At 40.3% G+C, this 19,427-nt stretch overlaps 1 protein-coding gene across 1 annotated transcript; it reads right to left on the bottom strand.

Annotated features, from left to right (window-relative positions):
- Window positions 1-749: 749 nt before the first annotated feature.
- ankrd28b (ankyrin repeat domain 28b) lies at window positions 750-19,405 on the bottom strand. The gene is made up of 28 exons (XM_039805072.1): window positions 19,147-19,405; window positions 14,021-14,104; window positions 13,214-13,292; window positions 12,375-12,445; window positions 12,070-12,270; window positions 9,697-9,784; window positions 9,330-9,472; window positions 8,878-9,090; window positions 8,454-8,532; window positions 8,222-8,336; window positions 7,923-8,005; window positions 7,679-7,742; window positions 7,476-7,544; window positions 7,237-7,377; window positions 6,805-6,916; window positions 6,670-6,696; window positions 6,472-6,546; window positions 6,168-6,369; window positions 5,275-5,362; window positions 5,072-5,189; window positions 4,485-4,704; window positions 4,076-4,163; window positions 3,906-3,989; window positions 3,640-3,785; window positions 3,436-3,518; window positions 3,185-3,267; window positions 2,922-3,013; window positions 750-2,346 (listed from the first exon to the last, which is right to left on the bottom strand). Exons 1-28 carry the CDS (start codon window positions 19,171-19,173, stop codon window positions 2,066-2,068), a joined length of 3,156 nt encoding a protein of 1,051 aa, XP_039661006.1. The 5' UTR covers window positions 19,174-19,405; the 3' UTR covers window positions 750-2,065.
- Between the last annotated feature and the right edge of the window lie 22 nt (window positions 19,406-19,427).

The following is a 19,427-nucleotide window of genomic DNA, read 5'->3' as shown; positions in this document are numbered from 1 at the left end:
TGTTGAATCCCCTTTGTTTTTTGTTCAAGTCTGACCTTTATTCTGCTCCCACACTTCAGCCTCTCCGTTGATTAAATAAATCAATTAGAAATGTATTAAATATTTGAAATATTTACTTAACTGATTATAACAAACTACATAATGCCAGATTTAATGAGGTTAAGGTTGTGTTTAAAATAGCAATAAATCATATTGTTTAAATGTTTGCTTATTTGGAAGAAGGCTGATAGGTGCATTGAGAAACAGCTGGACAGTGTTGGCTCCTGAGCTATCACTGCAAATTCTATACTGACTTAATAACTGATGTTTACAGGAGTGCCCTGACCAAGGCTGCACACACAATATAACATTTACAAAACATATATGACACACTTGTGATTATTGAGAATAAGAGTCAATACAAATACAATCTGAAGGATAATGTAAAACTGATAAATACCAGCAGTCAAGGTACCATTAGAACCAGTTACATATTACAAATTGATTATTGAATAAAATCCTCATAGTTATATTAATGCCTGGAAATGTTTACTGTTATACACCATGTTAATTCTGTTTAATAGGCCTTTTTTTACAGCACATTTTGAATTAGTAGTTAAAGTACAGGTGTTAGTAATATTAACGATGGCTCATCATACATTTTATGTACACTTGTGTTTACTATTGTGACAATGTCTGACTGTCAAACAGCTTCAAATGTGTCATATATTTAACAGAATGAAAGGCAATACTCCATGAAAACACTCATGTTCATTATTAAATAACTCATTTCTTTATTACTCATAAAATATACAGCAATCTCAGTACTGAAAGAACTCATTGAAGCGTTGAATTCACAGTCATAATTTCTATATACATGCTAGTTTCATCCCTCTTCAAGGAAAAGCAAGGAAAAGAAAAAAAACATCTTTTCCATTCTAAAGAAGCTAGCAAATGTATTGTACATATTTCCAGTTAAAAGGATATTTCAACCGACAGAAAAGAGGAGTTTTGAATCATGGTAGGATCGAGTGGTTTCTTTTTTTTGAAGTTAAAGCAAGCAAAACCTGTCAACAAACATTGACTAATAGACTAAAAATATCAAAGAAAATCAATTGCTGTCCTATCATTGGTTTACAGTGTTTCTTCTCACAAAGCTGAGCCTCAGATACCACAGTACAGGATCAGTGCTTCTTAGAAATGCTTCATTACTTACCTAATGCACATCACTGTACTTTCAAAGCTGCCTCAACAAACTCATCTTTTCTCAGTAACTAATGAAGGCACAAAATGAACACATAAATAGGAACCAAAATTACACAAATAATTTATTCTTGAAAGCTAAACCGTAATGGACAGGTCAATATACAAAGGTAAGGTTGATCAACTTAAAAATAACCTGGTACACAAATGTTTTTAAATTACTCAGGTCAGTAAATCAGATTTGTTTTCGTCCTAGAGGATCAGGAGTTTAAGACATGAACATGGGTATATTAAAATTTTGATCTCAAAAAATAAATGATTTGCCGCCTGTGTGTCTTACAGACTTGAAGGACAAGTGCATTCTGATGGATGTAGTGTGCGGATATCAACCTTCTCTAGCTCATCAAGAAATCCCAAAAATGAAAACTGTCTCCCTTCCCCCCCGCTAACCAATAAATCCAAAAATTCGCAATCTCATTTACACAGTTAAAACTGGGTTAAAATGCATCCATGTCTTTTGGTCCCTGTCGGTTTAGCTATCTGTGAAGTGCTACCTTCCTTCTTCAGCATGTTATTGCCGTACAAAAGTTGCTGTCCGCCCAACAAGTACAGTTTTTTGCACTCAAGAAGTCAGTGTTGGTAAAGCAGCGGTTACTGGAGGTCCAGGATCAGCTGAAGGACACCTGGTCCTGGTTGAGTATGGGTCAGCCTGCTGCACCTCCTCCCTCTCTTGCTCTCTGGGGGTGGGGGGGGGGGGGGGGGAGGGGGGACTCTTAAGGCTCCTGTGGGGACTTCTTTTCTTTTTCTGCCCTCCAAAGCTGGCGGTGGGTGATTTTTAAGACACAGTGTGTGTGTTTATGCATTTTTCGCTCCCTCCTGTCCCTCAGTATGTCTCAGAATCAGAGTCATTGAGCTCTTCATCCTTGTAGAGGCCGTCATGACTGATGTTGTTGAAGCTGCAGTAGGAGCTGTGCTCACCACGCAGCACGGGCAGGCTGTCGAAGGTGACGCTCTTGGAGGGGCTGGTGGTGTAGTGGTTAATGGCACTGAAAGGGAGGGTGGGTGCTGGGGCGCAGGGGGACACAGGCATCATGGTGGCCAGGATGAGGGCTAGGCAGTCTGCCACATCTTTGTTGGGGGCACAAGCCAAGGCGGGTGTGTAACCTAAAACAATGACAGTGGACCAGTGTTACATACAGTACTCTATAAAAAGCAATACACAGTTTCTAGCATTGGTGTTACATCTGTTACATGATTTAGCAGTTATTACATGACTTTTCAAATTTACCTTATGTAAAATCTGAGAAAAAATGAGTCTGAGAATTTCTTATTAAGCTGATCTGGAAAATCTGCAAAAGACCTGACCCATGGCACATTTTAATTGCTTGGTTATTAGCCAATCAAATTCTGATTCCCTTTTTTACCTCTTTGTTGTTTGCTTGTTTGTTAGCTGTCATGTTTCCAAAAATGAACATTATCCACAAAATTAGGCACATGTTTTAAAAGGTTAACAAGCAGCTATAATAATATTGAAGCAGCTGAATAATAATAAAATTACAAAAAAATAAAATGATTTGCCATTTATAAGGGGATTTTTGCTGTAGGTACCAAATAATTTCTGATCCTGCTATGCCCATTATGGTGTATGTTGAGGTGGGACTTCCTGATGTACCGTAAAAGCCCAAAATATATGAAAGGTGGTGATATACAGTAAGAGAAAAATAACATTGTGAGTTTACCGTTTTCATCGACTGCAAGTACACTGGCTCCCTTTGCAAGCAGCTCTTGCACCACCACAGTTAAACCATTTCTTGCAGCCACGTGTAGAGGCCTTAAAAAAATGATAAAACATGGATGCACCAACAGGAAAGTCAATATTTAACAATTGTATCTCTACATTAATAATTCAACCCCCCACAGCAATCTACCCACACCACCACTCCATTCCATCGCTCAGGTGTAGCAAGAGACAAGACACTAATGTAATACAAGTGATACATACGTCTGTAAAGCGGCGTTAGTGGCATTTATGAGGTTTCTGTCTGTAATCTTCTCCAATATCAACAAGGCACTGGTTTCATGTCCCTGTAGAAAACAGTTGAAGTGCAATGAATACAAAACCCCCCCCACATAGAATAGCTTCTAAATGTGCAGTAGTATTGTTTAAACTATTTCAACACATACTTGCTGGAACATACTGCACATTTGCTGATGTAGAATGTAAGAAGAGCACAACCATATGGCAATACAAACCTTACTGCAGGCGAGATGAAGTGCAGTGTTCTTCACAGCATCCTGCAGAGTGAGATCTGCTTTCGCACTGCTCACTAGCAGTTCTAACAGTGAAACAGGGGAAAATCAAAATGAAGGTAATTCAATGTAATTCAACAGTGCTAATTATTACATCCCACAGAGATATTTTCCAGTCCAGTGGTTAAAGTAGAGAAGTATTCATACCAACAGCGTTGGTCTGGCCATTTTCAGCAGCCATCATGAGCGGGGTCTTCCCTGCGTCATCAACACTGTTGACCTGAGAGTTGTGGCTCAGCAGCAGCTGGAGACACTCTACATGGTCAGTGAAGGCTGCTGCATGTAGTGGGGTCCTGCAAAAATAACATCAGAACATAATGTTTATCATATAGTCATCCTATTTATTGTGAGCTTTCAATTACAGTTACCGAGTCTTGAGGCTGTTGCACTTGTCTTTATACGAATGTGCATACCTGTTTTTACCGTCTTTGGCATTGACAATGGCAGGGCCCAGAGTGTCTATCAGCATCTCAGCAGCACCTTCGTTGTCATGGATTCTAAAGAAGAGCACAATCATTTGATCTGTTAAAAGGGTGTGTTTTTACACGCACTGATCGAAACAGAAGACTGCTCAAGATCTTACACAGCACAGTGGAGGGGGCTGAAAGAACTGCCTTCGGCCTTGTGGAAAACCTCTTGTTCCAGTAAAACCTCCACACACGTATCGTGACCTGCAGGGAAGAAAGCATTAACCATATCAGCCTTCATTTTAAGGTGCTCACAATCAGGGCTCTCCTAAAACATTTGTCTTCATCAAAATGTCACATTTGGGTGCAAAAGAAAATTGCATGAAAGAAACGCATAAAGAAAAAACATGAAAAATGATATTGTCCATGCTTATTTTATATCTACAGCTGCCTAAGTGCTCCGTTGTACTTCCTTGGCAGCTTGCCTTTATTTAAGAGCATACAGCATACATTACTGAACATCCGATGTACATTTCCATAACTATATTGATCGTTTTTTAAAAAAGGTCTTCAAACCCTCTGTACCATTGTAGCAGGCCCAGTGCAGTGGGGTGTAGCCTTGGTTGTCTGTTAAGACAGGGAGTGTTTCCACTGACTGGGCAGCATGCAGCAGGCCTCCCAGTACCCCAATGTGTCCACATGCCGCTGCCAGGTGGACCGGTGTGCGCCCCTTACAGTCTCGCACCAGGAAGTTGGCGCTGTGCTGAAGCAAGGCCTCCACACATTCCTCGTGACCGGTCACTGCCTGCGGACACAAAACAGTAGATGTGAGTGTTATTACTGTTGACTGGTCATATCCTGTATGCTTATGCATTTCAAACGATGTGATGAGAGCTGACCAGTGTTTTGAAGTGTATTCCTTCCATAGACAAATAGGCAAAGGCTGCACAGCCCAAATAACAAAAAAATCTAACTTTACAACTGATTGAAGTGACCAGTTTCCATTGGAGAAAAAAAAAAAAAAAAAAATCATATTTGTAAATGTATGATGAAGTGGAAAAAAAGTGGGGTAGTTCAAAAGCTCACAACACAAAACATAAAAAAAAAAAAATTAGGGTATGAGGATAAAAGACTGTCCCACAGAACATTTAAGAATGGTAAGATCTCCTTACCCCTCTATGTAGGGCTGTCCTGGCCCACTTATCTTTGGCTTCTACATTGGCCCCCTTATTTAGCAGAGAATACACACAATCAGTGTGTCCACTCAGGACCGACAGCATCAAGGGGGTTCTATGAGATAATAGACAATGTCAGCAATTTCTTTAGAATATATGAGTGAAAAAAAAAAATAACATCACAAACAAATTTTACTTACTGTCCATTCCCATCTTGAATGTCTACTGCACTTTGTAGGTCAGCATTTCCAATCAACAAACGCAAACATTCTGAATGACCATTAGTAGCTGAAGGGAAAAAATGAACAACCCATTAGTATACTCCTACTAATAATCAACTGTATTCATATGGCACCTTTTAAAACAATTCACACCACAAATAATCCCAGCAAATAAAAGCACAGTGAATAAAACACACAATATAGTAATTCATAATGTATACAGCAAGGTTTTTTCTGCATAGGAGGAAGGTTCAGCGAAGGTTAAGCTCTGCTCTGGGTAGGAGCTGCAGTCACGCACGGAGCTCTCAGTCTCCCCCCTCCCCCGGAGCTGCGACTGCATGTCAAAAGGTGGCAGCGAGGCCATATCTGGTTCTGATATAGTGGCATCAGTATTAAATTGAGACAGTTTCATAACTGGTTAAAAACTCCTTGTCGTTATGTGAAATAGTAATCGATTTCTGTGTTTTGGTACAGTTGGTTTGCACACCTGATGCGAACCACATGAACTATATTCAAGACCACCTTTTCAAGTGGACTTGGGCACAGATCGACCAATTGTGCCCGGGTACGTTACGCACTGTTCACACTAATCAAACGAACTGGACGTTGGGGTCAAGTGTATTTGGATCCAGGCCCAGGTCCCTGATGTGAAACCCTTTTAACTGCATTATATTCCATTATATTTTGAATTGTCACGTGCCTCCTGAATTTTGTGTTTTACTTCACATAAAGATGTTTCCACCATAAATCGGTGCATAAACATTTATCAGAATGCAGTAAGTGTTTGACTTATTCCCCCCCCCACCCCTTCTGAGTCAGGAAAAACACTGTAGAGGTCGTAAAATTCAGAGGTTCCGACTACAGGTCCATACCTGCAGCATGGATGGGGGTTCGCTTCAAGGCAAAGTCTTTGACCAGGATGGAGGCTCCCTGGTTGATTAGGACGTCCACACATTCTACATGGCCCTTGAAAGCAGCCAGGTCTAGGGGCGTGCGCCCTTGGCTGTTTCTCACATCCAGATCCAGCAGAGACTGCACCAGAACCTCCATAGCATGGTGGTGACCGTGGTATGCCTGAAAGATGAATTTACCATGAATATGTTAACATAAATTAGATGAGATTGAGGATAATGGCATAATAAGGATAATAGGATTAGGACAATATACATTACTTACAGCAAGGTGCAGGGGGCTGACGGGGGCTCTGACATCAGAGTCATTCAGGATGTCTGTCCCTGAGGTTTCCATTAGCTGAACAAACCAGGTACACAAGTTAGAACCTACTTCAGATCTGCCTCAGAGATTGTAAAATAACCATCACAAAGCAGAACAATCTGTATATAGAAGGACAAGAAAAGTACAAATTCAACCCACCACATCTAGAGGTGTTTCACTTGCAATCTGTAACAGACAGTGCAAAGACAGCAATGCATTAAACATCATTACAATATAGCAATAGATAATTACAGAGATGGTGATTGTTACGCATCGTGTACTAGAAGTTCTCACCAGCTCCAGACAGAGGCGATGTCCGTACGCCGAGGCGTAGTGCACAGCATTGTAGCCCTGATTGTCTCGGATCCCTGGATTTGCATCATTTCGCAGTAAATATTCCAGGCACCTGCAGACACAACAAAGAGGCTGTAGTCAAGGAAACAACATAATTTTTCAAGTCTTGAACTGTTACTCAACATAACCAATAACTAAGGTATTTTGGTGCCACTTAAAAGCCTGCGCTGCCCTCTGGTGCTCCGAAACGGACGTTACAGGCAACAGAAGCATCAATAGATGTGATGATAGTTAACACTACGTAACATTAGCATAACGTTAGTTAGAAGCTGGCCTAAACACGGTTAAAATGCTGAAGACTAAAACTGTCTAAAGTCACAGCCACCTGCTCCTTTAAGAAAGTTAAACTTAAATGTATAAAGTATTACTGACTTTCCATCTGTGTCAGAGGCAGCGGCGTAGTGGAGAGGAGTGCAGCCCCGCTCGTCTAGGTCATTGACGCTTGCCCCAGAGCCCACCAGAGCAAACAGGCACTGGTAGTTACAGTTGGCAGCAGCATAGTGCAGGGGGGTCCTGGAAAAGCAAACATAGCTCAGTTCCCTCTTCAAATGTGACCGAGAAACTAGGAGAGCACAACGTTTTGAACCAATCCATAATCAAACGCCACAAACCTGCCAAAGCTGTCCTTTCTATTAAAGTCTGCCCCCGTGTTGAGGAGAAGATTGAGACATTCCAGGTTTCTGAGGGGTATGGCAGGGAGATTTATAAGATGATGAACTGATACATAATGCTAGTCTTTTTGTTATAGGTCACAAACAACATCTTAACACTTAACGTTAATATTAAATGTGCTATTCAGCTGTCCTGTACTCACCCTCCAGCAGCTGCAGCATGTAAACAGGTCCTTCCAAAGTCATCAGGAGTATCCACATCAAAGCCTGCATCAGAATAAAGCATTATGAACATGATCACGCATGTTGTATATGAGGTTTTACAGTACAGATTTTTTTAATTTTGTGTCAATCCTAGCCAAGAATTTTGACTTACTTTTTGTACTATGACTAGTTAAGTTAGCACTATTGTTGGTAGCCACACAACATGAATTAAGAGTTGCTCACCTGAAGACAGGAGCTTTCTGCAGCAGTCAGAGAATCCACTGAGAGCAGCCAAATGCAGTGGGAACATACCATGAACCCCTCGTCTGAAAAAGACACAATCGTGTTGATTTACTCAGTATCAACCAAATCACGGGTGCCAAACTAAGGGTAGGAAAGGGTTATTAATAGTACGGAATAATCTGTATCAGTTACATAAAAGACATCACACATCTATGCTTTGGAAAGGTTTGAACATGCAGATCATCCACAATGTGTAAAGTTGGAACAGTTGCTGAAAAAAGGCAGACGGGCTCACTTACTTAGCCGTGTCAGCTCTGTTGGTGATGAGGGTGTTGATGAGGAGCTCGTGTCCGTATCGAGCTGCAATGTGCAGTGGTGTATTTCCGTTCTTATCTTCACAGTCAATCTCAGCACCTTCAAAAAATAAATAAAACTAAGCACTTAGCGGGTGTTACACTGAGATGCAGTTTGGGTTTTACAGTCCAGTGTGAGAAAAGAAGTCCACGAGGCTGAATTTTTAGATGAGCTCACCATTCTCAATGATTGCTTGAGACCTAGAAAACCTCCCGTGGATGGCTGTCATGTGGAGGGGAGTCTTACCATCTTTACTCTGGAGTGAAACAAAAATATGTTAGTATCACAACGTAAATCATTACTATAGCTTTTAGCTATAACGTCCATACGAGAACTTGTAAAACTCTAGCAACTGTATAAACAAAGGTTTTAGCGCAATTACATTGACAACACAAATTACACTTGACTCTTAACCAAATATTCAATCTTTGTTTTGACTGTAACATTGGTGTAATTATTTCTCAATGACTGTAGAAGCTGTATCTGGAAAAGTAGTGCCAGTTATAAAGTAAAACAGCTTTCCCAGGTCATACTGAGCAATCTTTTTCCAAGTTATTGGTGATGAAATTGCAAGAGGCAGCGTTCTGTTTTTTTTACTCACCTTGATGTTGACATCAGCGCCGTTGCACACTAGGAGCTCCAGACAGAGTGCCCCGTGGCGTGAAGCGGCGGTAAAATGGAGAGGTGCGAAGCCCTTCTCGTTCACCTGGTTGACGTTAGCTCCGCACTCAATGAGCTCGTTCACCACCACATCCTGCCCATTGTAGCAGGCCACGTGGAGGGGTGTGTTGCCATACGCATTGGGCTCATTGATCTAAACGGCGAGATAAACGGGGAGTAGTCATGACGCCACCGTTTCCCATCAAGACAAACTGGTATTATACGGTCACTCTTTTTGCACACAATATAAAAATCTGTTAAGACGTCATCCAAAACATATGAAGTGCATAAGGCCAGGTTATGTGTTATTACATGAATGTTCTCTGCTGATCAGATCATAAGATCTAGCAGTATCTGCAGTGCAATGACAAAAGGTTTGTGGGTGGAACTTACATCCACCCCCAAGTCCAGGAGGTATTTAACAATGCTGATCATTCCACTGGAGGCTGCTGCGTGTAGGGGGGTGTACGATTTCTTATCTTTGCAGGCCACCTCGGCTCCATGAGATGCCAGCAGCTTCACTACTTCTATGTGACCTGAAGACAAAAAGACAACGATTTCATTACATGAATATGCTATCAAGATATCATCAACTATTTAATTTGGTATTATCAGAACATGAGTAATTGTGACATCTAAAAGACTTTTAATAATGTTGATGCCTTTAAAAATAATGAAAAAAACGATATAGTTTCAACTACGTCTCTGAGACTTTCATTTGAATAATTTGATGTAAAAATCTGTGTGGTTGATTTATTACCCATGTAGGCTGCCCAGTGGATTGCACGGCGGTCCCTCTTGTCAAAGGCATTGATGTTTGCTCCTCTGGAGAGCAGGAGCCTCACCATCTAACAGCAGCAACACAGAGAAAAAAAATAAAAAGAGCAGTCAGGAAACATGTCAAGGAAAGTTAAAACCTGAGCATCACCAAATCTGCTGCCTCCGTGTACTTAGGTGTTTAATGCCTTAATATTCTGGTCTACACCACATATTGTACATGTATACAGTTTACTTTGATCTAATGTCATAATTTAGATGAGTTCCTACAAGGCTATAAATAATTTTTTTTAAATTGCTGAGCAAATGTAAGTTGAGAGACATTTTGACCTTTTGCATACATTCAACACAGGTAAAAATGTCAATTTGCATGAGAGTATATGATTAAAAGGATTCATTTGCATGCAAGCATGTGATTGGACAAGTACTGAGTCTGCACCTTAAGTGTGTGGCCACAATTATGACAGCCCGAAATACCAGTCTGCATCCATGTGAAAAAGAAATTGACGGTCTGAAAACGACAAGCTATGATGGTTCATTAGAAAGCAGCTTTATAGTTTGTTGAGCTGTGGCTCCTCCAACCTGGTGTTTGTGCAAATGACTCCCAGATCAAAAGGAGGATTATTATCACCTTATCAGAACTCTACTATACACCAATACAACAGAAGCTCAGCTTAGTTATGTGTCTAAAATGGAGTGTAAGAATAGGCCACAGCATATGCCAAATACAATAGTTACCTTACTATTCAATAAACTTATAAAAAAAAGATCAAAAGATAATCAGAGAGAAACAACCAATAGTAAAACAACTGACTACATGTTTATCCAACTCTAATGTAATATGTGTATATAGCCATCTATATAATAAAAGAAAGGATTTGCTGTGGTTACAGCAGTTATGGCTAAGGTTATTCATGGCATAGCTCAGTGTTTCATCTATGTTGATTTGGAAATGGCGGCACGCCACGCCAAAATCTCTGCCGCCACAGTATCAGAAATAGGGCAGATGCACAATGTAGTTGGGGTTGAATTTTAAAGTGCTCATATTATGCTCATTTTCAGGTTCATAATCGGATTTAGAGGTTGTACCAGAATAGGTTTATGTGGTTTAATTTTCAGAAAACACCATATATTTGTTGTACTGCACATGACTGCAGCTCCTCTTTTCACCCTGTGTGTTGAGCTCTCTGTTTTAGCTACTGAGTGAGACATCTCACTTCTGTTCCATCTTTGTTGGGAGCCGTAAGTACTGCTAGCTTGTCAGTTGCAGAGCATGAGGGAGTGCCATGCTAGCAGCTAGGCGAGCATTATAACGTGCATTACAAAGTCATGCACGTTCGTCACGGAAGTAAAGGCTGGACTACAATAGAGCAGTTTGGAGCAGTTTGTGAACAGTGTTTTCTCTGGAAGATGGTAAATCCCTTTGGGGTGGACTTTGGTCTTTTTCACTTTGTAAACTTATAATGTGCACAAAACGAGAGGAAAAAAGGGGAAAAGCCAAAAAGCACAATATGAGCACTTTAAATGATCTTGTCTGTTGGAAAGCCTGTCCACGCACCCCACAGGTGGACGCCGATACTGCAGTCTGATATCGGTTGAGTGAGCGGCACTGCGCTTGTCAAGAGGACCTTTTATTTATTCCTTTTCTTCATTCTGTCTGGTTTGTGCTTTTGTGTGGAAAAAGTGAGTAGCCTATCGTACATGTGGAGTTTGTTGTGTGACACCATGCAGGGCAAATATATCTGTATAGTTTATCCATTCAGATCAAAGTTATGGCAAGAGTTGTCATGAAAGCCTTATTTTCCTTTCTCCACGGCACACTCGGGGGGGGGAGGGATGCTGTTTGGACAGACCTGCCCCCACTGCTAAAAAAGAATCCTAAAGGAAACACTGGCATAGCTGCTAACTGTACCAGAGCTATATGGGGATGTTGATCGTTTCCCTTCACAATCCTTAACGGGCAAAAATGTAGCCATTGTTCAGTTGTTCTGTATTGCATTGCCCATTGTGTTTGCACATTTATGAGACAAGCAGAAACACTTCTTTTCAGGAAGAGGAGAAGAGCAGGTGCTTATAATAACAGCCAGGCAAGCTTACCCGACAACACGTCTGTTTGGGCAAATATGAGCAGTACTGAAGTGATTTTACCTAACAAACTACACCAACACAACAAAGACAGGACAGACTGAACAGCCACATAGTTAGCACTGACCCTTTAAGTTAGTACAAATTTTGTTTCTTAAAGAAATTGATATTCAAATGTGCTGCCATTTATATAGGTAGAAGTAAATCAACACTGAAAGGTATTAAAACATTTCTTAAGCTGAACCAAACAATACTCTAGGCTTAATATTACCTCCAGATGACCGCTGAAGGCTGCATGGTGCAGCGCAGTCCGGCCCGCTCTATCAGACACATTCACATTGCTGAGCAGTGGGACGAGTGCTTCAGCGCAGCGGACAGCTTTATTTGCTGCGGCGATGTGAAGCGGCGTCTGCCAGTTCTTGTCTCGGGCGTTTACGTCTGCAGAGTGTTTCAGCAACACTTGGACAGCCTCCTGCAAGAAGTCATCACACGCAGGTTTAACCTCCACACGGTTTGGATTTGTAAAACAATGCGCAACAGTGCACGTAATACAGAATCAGGGGACAATTCACATACCTCACTGCAGGAGGCCACAGCCCGGTGCAGAGGAGTGAGCCACTTGTTATCTTTGGCATTTACTCTGGCACCTAAAAGTCAGAGGACACCGGCTGTTAGACTGTGTAAGGTCATACAGTTACATGACAACTAGTGCAACATTTAAACAAAATGACTTAAGTCTTTTTGAATTGGGAAGTCCTGCTTTGTAATATCTCCATCTGCATAATCATAACAAAAGAGCAGACTGCAAAGGGTGTACATAGAGGTGTTTTACAATATTGAATGCAGATGCACCATCTGGCCAGATAGGCATTTGCAATATGTCATTATGCTCTCAGACAGGTTAACATCAACCATTTAGCATTCCCTTCAATACCCAGAATAGAGAAACCAGTATGTCAGGACCTCCATGTACGTCAGGGAGAAAAAAGGTAATGATGACTTTGCCCAAAGTGATTTTCCAAAGGTTTAAACGTCATGATGAACCACACTTTTTAAATAGGTACAATACATTGGCCATACTGGTCACACATTAACTGGCATTTTAAGAAGCTTAAAATGTGACACCAGTTACATAGTTTCTGCAAATTAACAGCTAACTCAGGCATTTCCTGGATAATCGCTCCTGATAAACACTTATCATTTCTATATTACAACATTAAACCAATATTTGTTTCCTAAAGCAGTTTCTGCTTTCAGATTGATTGCTGGATATCCAACATTAATGTTGAGGATGAAATTTCTGAATACTGACTTTTAAATACTCTACAACAACAACAACAACAACAACAGAAATGAATATGCTTATGTTTGACTGAAACAGCTTCTGTACACGAATCCTCCGCGGATAAACATACCTGAAAGAATCAGCAGCTCTATAATTTCTGCATCTCCAAGATAAGCAGCAGCATGCAATGGAGTTCGCTTCTCATTGTCCTGTAATACGTGAACAGAAAGACATTACTAGGACTACATAGAAACAAAACTGTTTGCATTTTTTTTTTACTTTATACAGGTTAATGTAGTCCTGATCTGTTATGTTCCACTTTTTGTGTTTACTATTTACAACATTACAATGCAAGAAAAGAGACCTATCCATTAAATGTTGACAGACACACAGTCACCATTCACGGCAAAACACAAATCCAGTAACTTGAAAAGCGTTCCAGTGAAACACAAGCAAGTACAAACCAGCTTTATTTTGAAACAAACACCCCCACCAAAGCAGTAACAGTGAGGAATGCAACAAAATAAGCAGAGCCAGATCATGCAGTGGGAACTGAAAAAAAAAAAACTGTGCTTTTTGTTCTCGAAAAAACTATTTAATGAAAGAGTTATACAAGGCCTTTCAAGGACAATTATATATTAGAGGTTTTAACTTCTGTGTTGCTGGGATGTTTTTAAAATATTATAATAGTAGCAGCAGAGAAAAAAAGAGCAGTCAGGAAACATGTCAAGGAAAGTTAAAACCTGAGCATCGCCAAATCTGCTGCCTTTCAGTCAGTGTAGCAACTCAGTGTACACATGGTGTTTAATGCCTTAATACTCTGGTCTACACCACATATTGTACATGTATACAGTTGTACAGATGTTTTTTAAATATAATAATAATAATAATAATGAGGAAACCGATGCAGAGGTTAGTGAGAGTTGGTTTGGATTACCTGTGCATTCACATCCTCTTTTTTGAATATGAGCGAGCGTACTTCATCTGGGTCCACATTGAAAATAGCTTTCAGCAAAGCAGGCTGTAAAAGAAAGAGAGACGGTGTCAAAATCAACTGAATCTCAAGACCTTTCTGACTGGCATGAACACCATTTCAGACTTTCATTAATACAGTAAATACTGACCAATGACCTGTAAGGGACTAGATGCCAACAGTATAGTTCAAATTTGAGAAAACAATAACCATTCAGACCTTGGAGACCTCAGGGTACTCGTCGTCAAGCACCACAATACAAGCGCGCTTATTTGCTCCGAGTTTATTTATTTATTTATTTATTTATTTATTTATTTACACACACACACACACACACACACACACACACACACACACACACACACACACACACACACACACAAAAACACACACACACACACACACACACACACACACACACACACACGTTAAAATCCCTTTAAAAAAGGCACAGACGGAAGCATCGCAAAGGTCATAAAAAGAGCAGGTCGGTACAGACATTCAAATGTACATTTAACAAAACGATGACTCCACAAATCAGAGGATGATGGAGGCAGCCTGTCAGCATTGATACTGACAAAATGCTGAGCAGCCACTTTCTAATTCTGTTTCCAGTCTGTTGGCAAGCAAATCTATCAAACCACATCTATCCCATAGCACAGAGCGACATTTCACAATATTTGAATGAATACAAGTCCGGCATTATGCTCCTAATGACTGATGTGTGCTGTGATGTCCTTTTCACTTTTTGTCCAGACATGTACGTGAATGTCTGCATCTTCAATGGAGACAGAGATGAAAATAAGGAAAAGGTCCACAGCTAATCTGGTTCACTGCATCCAACATGACAACAGCTGGCAAAGATGATAAAAGTCAAACAAAGTTTCCAAAGTAAAGCTGAAGTAAAGGATAAAAAAAATTGTTTTTGTGTCTTTGTAAATTTTGACTCTATGGTAGGCCTGCACGATTCAGGGAAAAATATGAATCACGATTTTTTAGCTTAGAATTGATATCACGATTCTCTGCCACGATTTTTTTCTCACGGTGTAATTTTTATTGCACACATGAACCATGACAAGACAAAACAAATTGGCAGTACCAAACAGATTTTTTTGGCAAGCCTGTAAACATAGAGGCTTCAATGAATAAAGAAAATAAAGTACATACTGGCCATTTAAGTAGGCTACCAAAAATAGTGACATACAGTATAACACATTGAACATAATTTAAAAATATAATTGCAACAGGGGGTGAATCGAGATCGCGATTTTATAACGATTCATCGTGCAGGCCTACTCTATGGATCATGCCATTCCTGCCCTGGCTTCTTAAAGGAGGAGCTAAATTGGCCGCACCCTTCTTAGGGGTGTATACCAAGGTTAAGTATTACAGTGGATTTTACACAACTTGAGCTGTGCAAAATATTGTATAGAACATGATTTTTTTCTCCGTATTTCCATTTTGCACAAAATACTCACTTTCATGCCTTAAAAATAACTAAACCATATTAAAGAGTTACTGCAATATTTACATATGTGCAGGTAGCCTAAATTATTCATTGTGACACTGTTGAAGCATTTTGCCAACACTTAGTGTAAGTCAGACAAGGCTCTCCTACACATGTCTCTGAATAGTAAGTCTGAACTTAGAACCCAACGCTCCAACACAGCAGACTTCATACTTGACACAGCATCTACGACATCTAATCCTTATAGTTGCCCACATCTTCACAAAAACTGTCAGCATCACGACAACCTCAAGAGATAGCTTCAAGATCAGACTGCAGCTGCAATTGCAAACATTTTTACTTTTGACCACCAGTTAGTAGACACCACTCACTTGGTAGATAAAGCATAATTTTGTTAAATCGTAAATTACAGGTTTGAATCCCAAAGGGAGTTAATTTAACATTAACTATGTTGGATGGACTTGTCAGAGAGAAAAAAAGAGAGCACAAAGCTGGCAGCTGATTATCAAGTGCTTCTGTCATTCTACAGTACATTTTGTCAAATGTTAGCTTGTGATTTTTTTGTTGTTGTTCCTAACCAGTGTTGCATCTCTATGACTTGTCAAATTGATTTGGAAAAACTGCTGTGATCAATACCCCCATCAACAGTCCCAAATTGTATAATTAAGTTTGCTAATGGACCTGCATGTGTCATGTTAGCCAGCTTAACACTGCTGCACACCCTTATCTGATTCACCATAACACCAGCAGAGAGTCTTTGATCAGGCAGTTTCCACTGCCTGTGGGAGGAGGCTGGCATGGATGGGGAGAACAGACTGTGAGGGCAGGGGATCCCTTCCAGAGGCTGCAACTGGTTACCCATGAAAGACCCAGATGGAACATTCCTGGCTTCCACAAAAAACTTAACTCTTCCCTGACTTTAGTCATGTTTATAAAACAAATTAAGCTATTAACATGGGTTTTCAGCTGCAACAACCACAGTTAAGTTTTTTATATAAGTACGAGCTGTGAAATTTGGCAATATTAAATGACAGGTGAGCCATTATCGAGTACTCAAGCAATCATAACCTTTGAATGAGCAACGTGCACCCAAGTATCCAAAACAAAATGTAAGATAAAGTAGCAGGAGGGTTCTGTTACAAAAAGTGCCAAGAGTCAGCAGGTTTTTAAACCACCTGCCGTAATGTTTGGCTGGAGTGCAAACCTGTATTATTTTGTATGCTCTTTGTCTGCCTTAACGATCAAATGTATTCTGCATGCTACATCATTCTGACTGTATGCAGAAAGAAATCCAGCTAATAGAAATGATTGTATGCAGAGAGATCCACATAAACAATATAGTTAGTGGTGTTATTGTTTCCTCTCAAACATTAGGATTATTTAGTATTCCCCCCCTTTACTGTCTGCAGTTTTTCCACCGAAGACGTACTTAAAGACTTCATCCCTCATTTAACTACAGATGTTGAAATTAATCAAATAATTGATGCATCGAATGGACATGGACGATGCTGCATCGATAATCGGCCGGGCCATAATCGATTATTTCTGTTTACAATTTAATGTATGCCTAACAACCTTTCTGTTTACATATTCTGTTATGTTTTGCACATTTAGGAAGTGCCATGTGCTCAGTGCTGTAGTTTTATGTATTCAATTTATTTAGTATTAGAGCACTGCAGAATGTTTTGTTTTTGAAGCTTGAAAAGCTATGAATATCCTATATGGCTTGGTAAAAATGTATTTGAAGCATCGTGATGCATCGAGATATCGAATCAAATTGCTGAAATGATAATCATAATCGAATCGGGAGATCAGTGAAGATTCACACCTCTACATTTCACCCACCGGGCTTCCAAGCTAGCTAATGTGCAACCATGTAGCTTATATTAGACATCATGTACAAAAGACCTCTAGTTTGTATGGCATCGTTTGAGCCACATTGACATTTGACAAACCCTATCAAATAGAAGTAGCTGTGTCTGGATACAGGTAGTTTTTCTTTACTGCTTCCTAATATGTTTCAATGGCACAGAACCACCAGTCCATTTTTAATAAAAACAAGACAATCCTCTCATTCACTTATTATAATGCCCATGAATATCTGCAGGGTGCAATCATGCTTAGAGTTAGGGATAAATGCATGCTAACAAACAGGCACTTGTTTCATTTTGACAATTTCTCTAAATATCCCCCACAGTGAAAAGGAAGAACAAATCTGCATTTTGTTGCAGTTCTCCAGTCCTGCACGACTGGTGTAGGAGATTTCTCTGCTTCCCTGGCTGCATGACTGTCTCTCCTCATACAAGCCAGCCTAGTTAATACCATCACCATGGAGACAGCTCTTTGGCAACTCCACCGGCTCACATGAGCCCAGGTACACGATCACGCGCCCGCGCGCGCGCACACACACACACACACACACACACACACACACACACACACACACACACACACACACACACACACACACAAAACAAGAATAGCAGGCATGACCAAAACACAGCCTTTAAATGATAACACGGGAAGCTATTCTCGTTTTCACAAGTAGGTGACAAGTGTTTAGCCTAGTAAGAGGATGCATGTCTAAAACTGTCACATTGCCAGTCACTTCATATATGCATTATAACCATTACATAGCAGTTTACCTGCATGTATACCATTCACACAGTAAAAATAAATACATTTAAAAAAAAAAAAAAAGAAATTCCTAAATAGCTAAAACAAACGGTTTAATTATTAGCAGTATTTGCAAGGGGACACACAGTGAAGACTTGTGATTCAAGGACTAACTTATCTAACGTGTCTGTTATAAATCAGCTTTAGAAATTAAACATAAAGAAAATGACGAAACCGAGCAGGGCACAAAGCCTCTCACAGATCCCCACTGCCACAACACAGTGGTGGTATTCAAAACAAGATTAAACATTTAGCTAGTCAGGGGAATCGGTGCGTAAAAGCTACATCATGATGTGTTTAGCTAAATGTTATCCAATCTTATTAAGTTAGCGATCATAAAACCTCACCAGGTGAGGCAGCTGAGCTAACATACATGTCACAAACGTCCATGTTGTCACAAGAACGTAGCGATCAACAGATAGCTTTGGTTGTTATGGTAATCACCTCACACCACATTAGAGATTTAGTGGTTATTATTAAATCACACTGAAGCAACAACTCAAGCGCAGTATTGTATTGTTTAGTCACAACATGCTAGCTAACTATTCCCAACTGAGTAGGTAGCTAGCTAGTAGCATTTCACGCAGGCTCTGGCTAATAGCTGAGATAAACACAGCATCATTACGTTAACGTTAGCTAGTTGCAACTCAACAACCGCTTGAGCATGTGTCTCGGGATAAATGGGATGCCTCTTATTATCGCCAAAAAAATCCAAGATCACAAATAGGATTCACCCAACAGTACTGTAGCTACCTAACCTTCACCATAAACGTGACCATTTATCACTTAGCTTCACGTGAAGCGTTTAAGGAAATGCTTCCGAGAAACTCTATTAACGTTACATTCCGCTGGCCAGTGTTGAAATCGAGGCAGCTAACGTTAGCTAGCTAAGAGTAGCCAGAAGTACATTAAACTTAGGTCAGCTTTTGACACAATGATCACTTACCTGGTCTCGAATTTTGAGAACCACCATATTTCTGGGATTTTAAATGTTCTCATGCAGATTCATAAAGAGATATTACTCTCCTTCCGAATAGTGGTGTCTGATCTTGGTAGCTCTCCCGCTGGTCTACTGGAGGGCCTAGCGTGACGCTAGCTTAGCTCTCTTGCTAGCTTCCTAACCTGATGGCATGAAAGCAGAGGAGTAGCGGAAACTCCATAGCATTGCCGCCACCATACTTCGCCTTCCAAAAAGACGCAATCCGATAGGTTTATAGGGCTGTACGT

This window comes from Perca fluviatilis, chromosome 7 (assembly GCF_010015445.1).
Source record: "Perca fluviatilis chromosome 7, GENO_Pfluv_1.0, whole genome shotgun sequence".
Taxonomy (NCBI): Eukaryota; Metazoa; Chordata; class Actinopteri; order Perciformes; family Percidae; genus Perca; species Perca fluviatilis.
Note: the sequence above shows the minus strand (reverse complement) of the source record. Positions and strands in the feature narration are given on the sequence as shown.

Coding starts and splice junctions, on each gene's coding strand:
- ankrd28b (XM_039805072.1), bottom strand. CDS start 19,173: ATGGTGGTTCTCAAAATTCGAGACCAG. Junction 14,105..19,146: donor TTCTCAAAATTCGAGACCAG/GTAAGTGATCAT, acceptor TTTCTTTTACAG/CCTGCTTTGCTGAAAGCTAT. Junction 6,547..6,669: donor GTGAAACACCTCTAGATGTG/GTGGGTTGAATT, acceptor TGGTTTGTTCAG/CTAATGGAAACCTCAGGGAC.